At 35.9% G+C, this 13,581-nt stretch overlaps 1 protein-coding gene across 1 annotated transcript in view; it reads right to left on the reverse strand.

Annotated features, from left to right (window-relative positions):
- Positions 1 to 7,968: 7,968 nt before the first annotated feature.
- The window catches only part of LOC149790775 (protein Wnt-9a-like), a 38,088-nt gene continuing 32,475 nt past the window's right edge, over positions 7,969 to 13,581 (reverse strand). Inside the window, exon 4 of the mRNA XM_089972833.1 lies at positions 7,969 to 11,438. Coding sequence (XP_089828959.1) covers positions 10,962 to 11,438 — 477 coding nt within the window. The 3' untranslated portion in view covers positions 7,969 to 10,961. The remainder of the gene's footprint in view (positions 11,439 to 13,581) is intronic.

A 13,581-nucleotide genomic window follows, 5' to 3' on the forward strand; every position in this document is an offset into this window, starting at 1 on the left:
CTCGGTCATTTACGAAGAAGAGCTAGTTTAAAAATTACGTCATTGCACTCTGCGTGATAACCAATGCTCGCTTAAACTTGTACAAAGACTTACACCTTTTACGAGATCGAATCCTTAACTTTGACACGGACAGTTGCATCTAATAAAATGGCGGTGAAAGCCCTTACCCAGAAATCGACGGTGATGCAACGTCGAACACCTCGTAGACAAGAAGGGTATAAACGCATACCAACTGCAAATGTCAAAGGAATTATCGAGCGAGTCAAGTGATCAAATTTGACATGCTGAAAGAAGCTCTGCAGTTCCAAGAGGATCAACACTTTCGCGTGACTACCTTGGAGCCGCACAAAATCGTACGGTCACAAAATTACTAAATTGTCAATCGGCCTTTGAAAAACAACATATCGGTGTGTGCCATAAACGAGTGCGGCTTCCAACGACAACACTTTACCGTACGGACACACTAAGCTCCAGCATAAAATAGGAATACTTCCAAAACCTACACTTCATCACGACTACAAGGGCAGAGCTAGACATATGAATCATTCCACATATACAAACGAGTGAGGCACTCAGGTGAGAAACTGGAGTGTGACGCTGTCCCTTGAGATCATATCGATGCCGAACCCTGAGACATAGCACTACATGTCCGCTTTTCTACTACTAGTGTTACTATAATGTCTTGGCCTACATTTATGAAAAACGGTAAAAGAGGAAAAAATTAACCTTTCCATTCAACACAAACAATAATAAATTAAAATATAAAAAATAGTATGAATAAACATTTTAACTAAGGTCTAAACATCAACAGTAAAAATACATAAAATTGAATTAAATTAGAGTAATTAATATTAAAATAATAATACAATAAATATTGAACCTAATATAGATAATATAGGATATCATAAAACACTTTAACAAATCCCTAGCTTATTCGGGGAATTCGAGCTGATCAGACAAAATAAGAGAAAGAAAGGAAGAAAGGCTACTGCCCATCTGTTGATGCGGAAGACCTGTGAAGTAAAGCCTGTGATGAGGACACCACCACAGCAGAGAAGTGAACGGATTCCACAGACAGAAGACTGGCCACTGAAAGCTGCCATTACCACAGCGGCACAAACCACCTCAACAACATTCAGAAGCTAGTCAGGCCACCTCTGCGTTTCCCATCTGGACCAGTCTTTGGGGTGAAGATCGACGGAATCGACTCTGCGTGTGTAGCACTAGGCAAGGAGGTACGGGCTTTAAACAGGTGCACTTCAGCAAACAAAAGGCGCTGTCCAGTTCCAACCTGATCTCTTGAAAAGAAAACGTTTTTGAGTTTGTGTGTTTCTATTTCTGTACGTCTTTGTCTCTCTCCATTAAAATAAAACATTTTCCCTTCTCCGGTGTGTGTTTGTGAGGATCTGAAAGTATGTCTTTGAACGCTTCTATTATTGCTAGTATGATAGTGTATGTATACCTTTTGTTTTATGTATGATTTTGTTTCAACTATAAAAATCATTTCTATTTTTAAAATGCGAGTTTTGTCGGTTTGTGTGTTTGTATGTATCTGTCGTTACTAAAACAAATGTTTCTCTTTTTAAAAGGTGTGTTTGTATGTTATGGTGTGGTGTATTTGTATGTAAACAGTAGAGATGGTTTCTTTTAGGTTCGAACGATATTTCTTTTCAGTGGTAAGATTTTGTATGTGATATATATTTTTTAGTATGGGATGTTTCTCTTCACGTTCGTACTGTAGACATATAAAAGCGACGGACTCATCTTTCGGATTATATACAAGACATCGTCCCTTACCACAATGCCAAAATGTCAATCAACCAAAATAGAGACGGAAACAATAATAGAGACGGGAACAACATTCTAACAGTGACTTCCAAGGAACAATTTTAGCTAAAGCAACAAATCGTAGCTGAAGAAGACGACACAAGAAACAACCAAGCAAGACATCCATACCAACCGAGAAGGCAGATACACGCAATAATTCTACAAATAATGTTAACTACGATTGATGAAACATACATAATAATAAGTAATGTTAACAACAAACAGGTAAATCCATGCATACCTATGCTTAACAAAGATAAACATAAAATCACAGTAAGTAACAACAATAATAAAGATGTCAGCTATCATCCTGACACGAACAAGTACATATCCTTAAGCACTATGTTTGCGTACATTAGAGACCGTCTAATGGGGATTACAGAATTAACTAAAGGTAACCAAATTATGCTACAACATCCCCTGCATCGAATGAGTAAACTATTGGACAACTATTCCCCAATGTACTAATCATTACAACTACTGGTGAACTATTGGACAACTATGCCCCAATGCAATAATCATTACAGCTACTGGTAAACTATTGAACAACTGATTCCCAATTCAATAATCATTACAACTACTGGCAAACTATTGGACAACTATTTCCCAATGCATAAAGCATTACAACTACTGGTAAACTATTGGACACCTATTTCCCAATGAAATTATCATTACAACTACTGGTAAACTATTGGATAACTATTTCCCAATACAATTATCATTATAACTACTGGTAAACTATTGGATAACTATTTCCCAATGCTATAATCATTACTGGCAGGAATTAACAAACTCCAGTACCTTAAGCTACTAAAGACGTGAAGCACTCAATAACTATATGGCAGCGGAACTGCAGGAGATTACTTAAACATTGCCCCAGAATTAATAATCAAAATACATAAAGAAGTAACAAGTCAGACATATTATAGCTTACAAAAAAAAACACTTAAACAGTGCTACTAGTTAAACACGAACTCCTAGATTACTCCATATGATATGTTAAGAACAGAGACAACGGAATAAAAGGTGGAGACGTAGCAATCTGTGTTAGCGTCACAGCTGGAAGCACCTGAATAACGCCTAACAACTTTGACACACTAGATTTCCAACCAATCATGGTTATCTCACAAGGAAAACACAAATCACAATATACAATATATATGATGGGGGAAGCAACAACAACATAACAGAATAAACATATACTTAATTGCTAGGCAACTCAGAAGAATATATAATACTGTGTGAAAATTTCAACGCCCACAGTGAACAATGGTGAGGTAACCACCTGCACAAAAGAGGGAGAATAATCGAAAACTGGGTCACTCAGACCAACGTATGTGCAATCGATCTATCTACACCTAAAATAGATGAAATAGCTAATTGGGAAGTAGACCAAACCAGTACTCAAGGAAACAATCACTTCCCTATATTGATCACACTAAATATCACTACCCTCATAATCCAAACAACAAATATACCCAGGTGGAGATTGGACAAAACTGACATGGTTGACTTCCGAGTTATCCTTGAAGGGATAACTTTGAATTAGCTCTATGACGTCAATACAAATAATTACAACGAAACTTTCATTGAAGCACTGTCCTCTGCGGCTGCTCTGAACATCCCCTGAACAGGTGGGTGGAGCGCAAAACCGTCAGACCCATGGTGAAGTGTAAATGCAAACATCTTCTCAAATATAAGAAAAATGCGCTCAACAGATTTAAAGATTAATGATCATCCTCAGATTTTTTAATGTTTAAGAAGAAAGGAAACAAATCTCCAAAAATATCATTCTCGCAGCTAAACAGAATACTGACATTACTACTGCTCATCAACGGACATCAAAAAACGATCCAAGACAGGTCTGAGACAAAATTAAATTATTAAATGTCAAAGCAATGCAAATGCACTCCAAAATTTTCAGAAGCAGTCACTACTAAATTCAAAGCAAACATATTAACCAGACTGTTTGCTGGAATGAACAGTAATACAAATCATACGGAATATAGTTGAACAAAAATACCCCCATCTGTTCATTGATCTAGGAACCAAACCTTTCCATGCTAACTATGGATCCCAAGTGTCTCCTAAAACTACTGCCCCCAATCGCTACACTGTCCGCAGTTGCCACATATTACTACTTATTTCCCTACAGAAGGCAAAACTGAGAAAGGGATTGAAAACGACAGAATTCATCCAAATGTGACAATTCTAACATGCTGATGGCTAGCAATGGGACATATACATAAACACAGACATACTTCGAGTTTTCTTATTCTCTTTCTTCTTAACTAATTATTATGTTTTACTATGTATTGCTTCGTAACATGCCTGTCATGGAAAAGGAATTCCTTGATAGAAAGAGACCAGCCTAATTGCTGCTCAAAAGGTCAAAGAGTCAATTTACATAATGCAGAAAGAAGAAAGCAAGATTGTATAGAGCTCTGATGCAAAGGAAAATAATATTGTTTCTCACAAAAAGCGGCGAAGGTGCTATGCTGTAATACCAAACATCATTTAACAAACGCGTTCTCTCTCTCTCTCTCTCTCTGGACCATCGTAGCTAGATACGGGCGAAAATCCATGAAAATACGAGCGTTGGGGATTTTCGCTTGTGTCGTACTACGTTGTCTCTAGACCTATGAATGATGGTAAAGTTAGGTCAAACCATCCAAAGGAAAAGGAGAGAGAGAGAGAGAACTGTATGGTCAGTAGTAATGTTAATTAAAGCAGAATAATAAGTTCGATCAACTGTAAATATATTAAAATGTTTTAATTATCTCTTGTTGGTTCGTCATTTTCTTTAGTTTCCATTCCACGCTAATTTCCATACGCCACTACGAGAAATCCCGAGCGTTCAGTGTGTTCAAAAAGCTTATGTGTTTGTAGTGTTCTACTCTCTTCATAGAAAGAATGTTTCATCTTTAAATCCTAAGTGAGCCTTACCTTGATTTAATCATTCTGAATAAAATAAAAACTTAAAAAGAAAATAATAAACTTATCAATTTGCAAATGTGATTGTGAACAACAAGAAAAGGTACAGAATTACATTTTGTAGCGGACATATTCGCAGGGATGTGATGAGTTCATTCACTCTGTCAATATACAGTTGCCCTTGTATATCTTAACTCCATTCAAAGGGCAAATATGTGTATTTTTATGTGATATAATTAAAATATATGTATAGTATGTACGCTGTATCAGTGATATGCCACTCGTTGTATACATTTTTTATTAAAACGAAACTCGTAAAGTCTCGTTTTGTTTTAATGAAAAATATATACATCTCGTGGTATACCATTGATACTGTGTATATAATATACATATATTCTATATATGGATGTGTGTAGAGAGAATGAATTGCAGCAAAAAACATGTGCCAATTAATAATCTGTTAGAATCATCTGGTGGTCAGCATTTACGACAACAAGTGAAATATGGTAGAAATTAGCTGCTTGTGACGTTATGTTGTAATTACTGAGACATTTGTGTGACATGGTGTATTGTAATCATTGTGACATGGAGTGTTATTGTCACTACACCATGGTGTGTTGTGTAATTACTATGATATGGTGTGTTGAAATCACTGTGACACTGTGTGTTGTGTAATTACTATGATATGGTGTGTTGAAATCACTGTGACACTGTGTGTTGTGTAATAACTATGATATGGTGTGTTGAAATCACTGTGACACTGTGTGTTGTGTAATCACTATGATATGGTGTGTTGCATTCATTGCTATATGGTGTGCTGTAATCACTGTGACATAGTGAATCGTAATCACTGCGAAATTGTGTGTTGTAATCACTGTGGCATGGTGTATTGTAGTCGTTGTGACATGGAGTGATATAATCACTGTTACACGGTTTGTTGTAATCATTGAACAATAATAATAATAATAATAATAGCGACATAGATAATTCAAACGGTCTTGAAGGTTGCACTCAACATACTCTATTATTTAAAATGCAGACAAACTCCAACTAGACAAATCTGTTTATATAAACCTAATGACTTTAGTAAAAGATAGCATCGCATCTCGGACTCAAGGACGGCTTTTGTGGCATATGCAAAGAATGTCAAGACGAACTAAGCATTACACTTATCCGTGGACTTCTTTGCATCCCGCACTTTCATTCTTTTCCTGCCAGATATTTACTTCGTTGCTCAGACACCAGACTTTAAAGGATCGCTTCATCAGAAAATGTTACCACCTGACGCACTTCAACCAAAGAGGAATGCAATTTGTGTCTATAATTTCCCCTTAACAATAAAGGAGTTCCGATTACACTTATGAACTCATTCTTAAATATCAAACCAACAGCACGTGCGAAAGATACGCAGCAGATAATTCGACCATAGCAAACCTTCACTTCTGAAGACAACAGATTTTATCAGCAAATCGAAATCGACGTAAGCTGCTGAGGACGGATCAGATGTAACGATAGATTTGACTGTTTCTGGCAAGAACTAGTGTAGATAGCCATCTCTCTATACATCCAGCCTTCCAACTAAATATTTTGTTGGCAAAGCTGATGAATAATGTAATACATTTATAGAGCCGAGTATATCCGAGTATCAACTCACCTTTACTGTACAGATTATAGTTATTCGTCATGAATAAGGTTTTCTGTCTGTGTTACCGACATTTAGAGCAAATTTTAAAACTGTATCTGACTTAAATGTTCGGATTCCTTGTCAGGAGATGAAGAGACAACATACATATATCCACAATATTCTAACAATGTTCTTTGAAGACATCCAAATGAGCTCATCTGTAGACTGAGTATGAAAAGGGAGACAACAATACATAAAGAATAATAGTTTGTCGAGGTAAAATAACTAATCGGCACGATCATTGTATGTAAAGTGATATACTGCTTTAGGTAATCGGCATAACCACCCGGTATACTACTGTATCTGCCTCAGTCTCCAGCATTTTTCATTTTCTTATGTCTTTATGAGCGATTTCCATTGTTGTTTAATAACACCAACGAAATGCTATATCAGAAAATATTTCACATAAGCCATTATACTGTAGTCTTTATTGCATCCGATGAGCTTCATTCTCGGGGGTAAAATTCTTCGCGGAAGTTTGTACAAATTCATATGTTATAAATTACGTTAAGAAAACGTCTGCTTTGTATTTCAAATGCGGTTCTTAAAATATATTTAAAAGATTGCCTTTAAACCTGGCATGAAATGTGTATTTCGTGTTTTTCTCATCTACAAATATATGGCGGGATTTCTAAGAATCATCATAATTTAGGCACAATGTTAATTAGTTTATGTCATTTTTGTTTCTGCCTTTTATTTCGACGTACAATTATATGCCTTTCCTGAAAGGGAAAGGGTGAGGGCAATGTTACATTTTCAGCAGAAGAACAACTGTTAAATGAAAGATAAAACGCATGCTTTATTGCCCGGAAATCACAAAAATGTACAGCTGAAGTTATAATTTCATTTTTTATTGTATTTCAATGAGCAACAAAACTTTTATCATAGCAGGTACTTGAGAAAAGTGTTAAGTTACTACTGCGAGGGGTGGTCAAGGTTGTATATTTTGGTGTAATCTCTGGTATTTTTCATATCCCTATCTTCATAATTTTATGCATTGCTTTCAACAATCCGCATAAATAGATCGTGTTACATATCTCGTTACTATGACGACTATGACAAATATATACTCGAACGAGACAGGAAATAAATCAAAGGGAAATTTATTTGAAAGAGACATGTGAAAGAATCATGAAGTATATCAGAGGTGTTATTTAATAGTTCATAGCGAGATAATGTATCAATAGCTACATTGAAAATGCCACTTTTATCGCAGTGCTGGTGATCTCACTTTTGGAACTACATTATTTTCCTCAGTAGAAAATATACTATTCAAACTCATATTTACATTATCTTTTCCCCTTTTCTTCGCTGTCTTTTTCTTCCCCCATCTCTCTCTCTCTCTCTCTCTCTCTCTCTCTCAGGCGGAGTAGATTTTGTATGTAAAGTCTAACATATATATATATATATATATATATATATATATATATATATATATATATATATATATATATATATATTACGTAATCAATTATCAGGTGACATCACAAAATAGTTATTAAAAAATAACTCAAACAAAAAAGTCGTTTCAAGTATTAACTTTTATTAAAAAAGAGTTTTCCACGTGAATAGTGCAAAAATTGTCAGTGACTGAATTTACATGACATGTTTCTACTTGATATTCATTGTCTCTCTCTGATACAATCTACAGGAAAAGGTGCCAGCTGTTGGGGAGAAGCTCTTGATTAACCAAATTGTTTAAGTAGCAATTTTAACTCTCATGGCAGTCAAGATAATATTTGGAAACGATGGACTACTCAAGAAGAGATGTGTATTGATATTAAAAGACATTCGAAATACGCGGGCATCGTATGTTAAGGAACAAGACTGCAAGATTCGTAAGACCACACCAATCGTGTTTGAATGCAGAAATATATATAGTAAAGAACCATAAATCTTTCAAGGATAACTTGTATTCATCAAAATGTTTTAAAATGTTACACTCGGATGTCTGTCCGTTCGGATGTCTGTCCGTCACGACCGCTATGTGGTGTTTCCACAGTACCTTCCCCCAACAATTTTCACTATATCAATCCGCCAAGAAATGAGTCCCTGAAAATAAAATGCTTCTAATTTTCGTGTCAAAACACATATTGACAAAATGCACAATTTGAAGCAGTCCATATAGGAGATAAATTTGTAAGCAGTCACTGTCCCGGAAGTTCTTGTATTGACGCAGTGATGTCCCATTAATCGCATTGGTACAAAATGGAGAAAGAAGTTCATGCAAAGTTTTTGTCTTTAAAGCTATATCATGAAAGGAAAACCCAAGTTTCTTAGTAGATGTAAGTTATAAGATACGAGTTGATATGCGTTTTAACAGATATAAGGAAATATTGAACTCCTGAAGTGGACAAATATTTCTTCATATCTACATAGAAAGCCAAGCCCAAATATCCACCATTAATAACAGCGACATATGTGACCCATTCTTTTTAAATGAGCCGTCTTTGCTCCCATAGTCTGTTTGGGTTTGGGATGACACTGCAACGGGTGAAGTTCGTCTTGCAATTGGAGTTATTTACTTTGCCCTGGGACACATCACAGCTGCCAACCCAGACAGATCCTATGGTAGGATTCGAGTCCGCAACCTTCTGGTCACGAGTCCATTTTCTGACTAGTGACTGTTACAGCTTGTTTGCAATGAATGGATGTGCATCCTTTGTCAGTCTGTCAATATGGCGATGTTTAAGAATGTTCGGTGAAATTTAATAGTTTCAGTAATTACCACAGCCGAAACATACCCAAGACGTATAAACAAATTGTACTTGAATCAGCCTCGCTTGGCCCTCAGCATTAAGAGGTTAGTGTTAGGACTGGTCGGCCAGGTGTGATGATAATGTGACTGGTTGGGACATGATGATACATGTCTGCGGCATGATGCCCCAGTGCTAGGCATCACTATAAACAGTCACACTGCAGACATCGTAGCGATATGACTGAAAAACTGTTAAAGCTATGTTTAAATCCAAATCACACACACTCATACACAATAGTTACAAACGTTATACAGGAAATTTTAAAGTCACCTTGAAAGCTAAAATTAATTGGCCTTGGGGTGATAAGTGGGTGTCTCAGTTTGGGTTATTTATGAACACAAATGTAATCATTCAAAATGTCACGTGCGAAAATATTTTCACCGAAGATTGTATAAAAGAGAATAAGCATTGCATTTCGTGGTAGAAAATAAACTCAACATGCCATCATAAAAACCGATCGACTGTAAATCTAGACTGTGGAGCATATGTAAGAAAATAAAACTTGATAATAGAGCTAGTAATGTCATCAATTCAGTGGGTGGGTGGGTGGGAGTGTTTAATCCATGTTAGTGGAGCCAATTAGTAGTACTGATTCCTTTAGACGCTGTTTGCTTATTGTAATACAATGCTAATACAAATGTGGATTATTTTAGAAAGGCAAATTTTGGAAAGTAGCGATAAGCTACTCGATGTATACCGATTCCACCAATAAAATGTCGTCTACTAAATATAACCTTGTCAGCACATTCAAAGTATATGTCTGCCAAAGGAGGCACCGTGAGCACGAATGGTAACAACAACATCTCAGGCATGAACATGCACCCTGAATATATAACTGAGGCAACCATTTTCAAAAGAAACGGTGTTAAACTTGGAAAGCGACCACTTTAACTTTTTCTTTGGCGCTTGGAATATTTCCTTGATCAAAACAAATCAAAACAAAATCCTAAAGCATTCCAGTTATATTTGCGTAATCAAGTGTATTTAAGCGTCTTCTGGCGAACAAAATATGTTCTCATCTTACAAATCGTGACATCTAAGTTATACAGGCTTGTTTCGTCTTTTACGTGAACTGCCGAATAGCTGCAAATAAACGTATGGGTGCTTCGATCAGATCAACCTCTGCCATTTCTGTCATGCCAGAAAAATAGTCGGATGTACGCGGTGTACTGATCACCCCATTTTTCGGTAAACATAAAACGAAACAGCATACAATATTACGCAACCTACCATTCTCTCTTGTCTTGATTGTATACAGAATAAAAATAACAGATCAATGAAGCATATTCCACTTAGGGGCCATAAACTGTTAACCAATAGAATCTTTCCAATTAAACAATACTCTAGTTTTTTATGTACACTGTTACTTAACATATCGTCACATGAATCTGTCACGTTATAGTATTGCCTTGTGTACGAAATTTAAATTAGCTGCCGCGACGACACATTCGAGATTTCTTAATGGAAAAGGTCAAGGACGCTCTGGATTACTTCAATATTTACGAGATTTGTCGAGGGGAAACGGCAAATTAATTTATATACGATTTTTTTTTTTATAGAAAGGTCTTGCGGTGTGGGGTGGGAGGATTGATTCGGGTAGTTCCAGTTCATATGCAACTTGTATAACTAAGATTCAGGCATTAAATATAAGAGAAAAATGTAGCCCCACAGTCGATGGTTATATGTGTTTCCTTTATATGCGGTTGCTGATAGTTCTTTCTTTAATGCTAAATTATGCCTTTGGAACAGAATTACTTTTATTTGCACATGTAAATTTCTTCCTCGTTCATACACTGTTTGCATTCAACATAACAGCACCAATGCACTTGACACTGACACGCGCTTTTCACAGTCACCGATTTTACGTTGTAACCACGCCCACAGCACATTACGTCACAGTTAATCCCTTTTTGACATGTTCTCCCGACCGTTCCCGGTGAATACTTGCTCGCCGTGCAAAAATTAGGTGAGTCTTCTAGGTAAACCATATCTCCAGTTTTTGGTGCAGAACTTTCCTCTGAAACATGTTGTGATTCCTTTAGTCTTTTCACAAGATGGGATTTTCCAGTTGCCTGGTTGGTGTATGTCACAACTTTAAAAGAATTCTCATATTTGTCTTTTAATAACTGTCCAATAACATGGAATGGTGAAAGTTGTCTCCAGCACGTTTGCACTGTGCAGGAACCGGATACCCCGTGACATTTACATGTGGTTTTCACTTTATCCCGGACTATCTGTAAAAATATAAATAATAAACGTTAATAATAATAATAATAATAGCAATAATAATAGCAATAGTAAGAAGACGAAGAAGAAGAAGAAAAAGAAGAAAGTTTGTCTCTCCAGTACCTTCTTATACATATTTATTCAAAGGTTTGTCATTTTTACGTAACATCCGCATAAGTAGCTAACTTAGCTTTATTATGTTCCGATCAACAATATACTAATGTACTCTGTGACACAAGAATGTTTAGACAAGTTCCATAAAGGACATATGGTACTAATGGTATGGAAAAATGGGAACCAGCCTGGAAATGGGTGAACCTAAAATAGAGTATATATGGGTTAGGCTGACCAGGGTTGGTTAATAATGTAAGATATGTTGTAGAAAAAAAAAGAATATATTGAGAGCTTTTCCTAGTTGTAAGTGAAAAAAATAGAGACATTGTTTGTTTTGTTTTTTGTGATGGAATTTCAGTCTTTTAACAGTCTTGAGTTTGGAACACTCATTACTAAAATTAGCACCTGACTCTTTGGTGCGGAATTGAAAGCACATGTTTCAAACACATGCAGGTCCAGATAATTCCGTGGCTCATATCCTTTCCTCTACACAGAAGCTGACATCCAGGTTTCCTCTATACTGATAAATATAGGTTTGATCATGAGCACTCAAAAATTTTAAGTTATTGAATTTTTAATATCATGGTGTTTGCATAGGTTTGCTATGGGAACTGAATTAGTACCGTGAGCCATAAAGAAATTTAAGCAACGGCAGCCATGTTTAATGACTGATTGCCACAGTCAAGACACGACGAAAAGGTATCGATGTCAGAATCCACCATTAGCTGTAATTTATTCTAATTATGTTGAGTTAGGGCTTAAAGAAAACAATCTTTCGTAGGTTTTCCTATTTTCAGACATTTAATTTGGCTAATAACAGGATGCTTTCAGTGATATTTAGTCAATTAATATTGACAAGTTAGGACAAAGTTGTTTAAAGATGTCCTTTCGTCTAGTAACAGTGGCCATATTTGATGGTAGATTGGCAGTGTATCTACAGAGAGAATAGGAATTAAGTCCTGAGTATATACTGCTTATTAGGATTCAAGTTTCTTTAGCAGTGTCTGTGAAATGGTCGTTTAAAAGTTTGTCTACTTTGAGGCATATCAACTATAATTTATGATGAATATGCTTTTATTTTAAGTAAATTTAAATATTGGAATACATTACGTAAAAGTATGTTAAGCACCTTGCGAGAAATCGTTTTGGAGGATATGAGAATGATAAAAATACCAAAGGTTTATGCATTGACAATGCATGTAACAATATGTACGACAAAACGACGGACTCTAGTCCATTAGCTCAATCGTCGTCGTCATCGTCACCAACATCATCATCAGCAATAATAAAGGGGCGATACTAAAATGCATTTATTTTCAGAAGTGACAAGGTGAAAATGTGTGATACGCAATGTTATAAAACATTTTAAGTGGAGAAAAGTTAGCACTAATTACTAACCAGCATAAATTTTAAAAAAACTATGAAGTCACGTGATTCGAAAGTATCAGTATCTACTGCTGGTGACTAACAAATGTGTAATGTGACAGAATACTGATGCATTCTGTAGGAATAAGAATAGCAATACATGAAGTAAAGATATAATGCCTTTATCATAGTAAATAGACAATCAATAGACAACTATTTCCATGAAATGGACTTGAAACCAGTATCCAAAATGAAATGTACATGCCTTAATGTTTGAAGAGTAGAAGTTTATCCAGGAAATAATCTTTATTTATAAGAGACCACCGTCATTATACTGGCTACATTGTCTTCATCTAATTTACATATTAAGTGAATTGCAATAGATTTTGTTGTCTCACTGATTCCGTAAGTTGGACTCGGTGTCAAGATACATTGATTTAGTAAAAGGTTGGACAAGGTGACAAGATCTAAATAAGTGTTTGCTTTTTTCCGACTAAGTACTTACAATGAAATGCCTTAAGATTGCATGTGAAGCTAGAGACATAATAAAGCAGACACACACACACACACACACACACACACACACACATACATACATACATACATACATACTTAGACCAGCATAATAGGCAATGTTTTGTCAGATGGATAGATAGATCGATTCGGTTTGTG

This window comes from Sinohyriopsis cumingii, chromosome 10 (genome assembly GCF_028554795.1).
Source record: "Sinohyriopsis cumingii isolate HCF-2022 chromosome 10, ASM2855479v2, whole genome shotgun sequence".
NCBI classification, from domain to species: Eukaryota; Metazoa; Mollusca; class Bivalvia; order Unionida; family Unionidae; genus Sinohyriopsis; species Sinohyriopsis cumingii.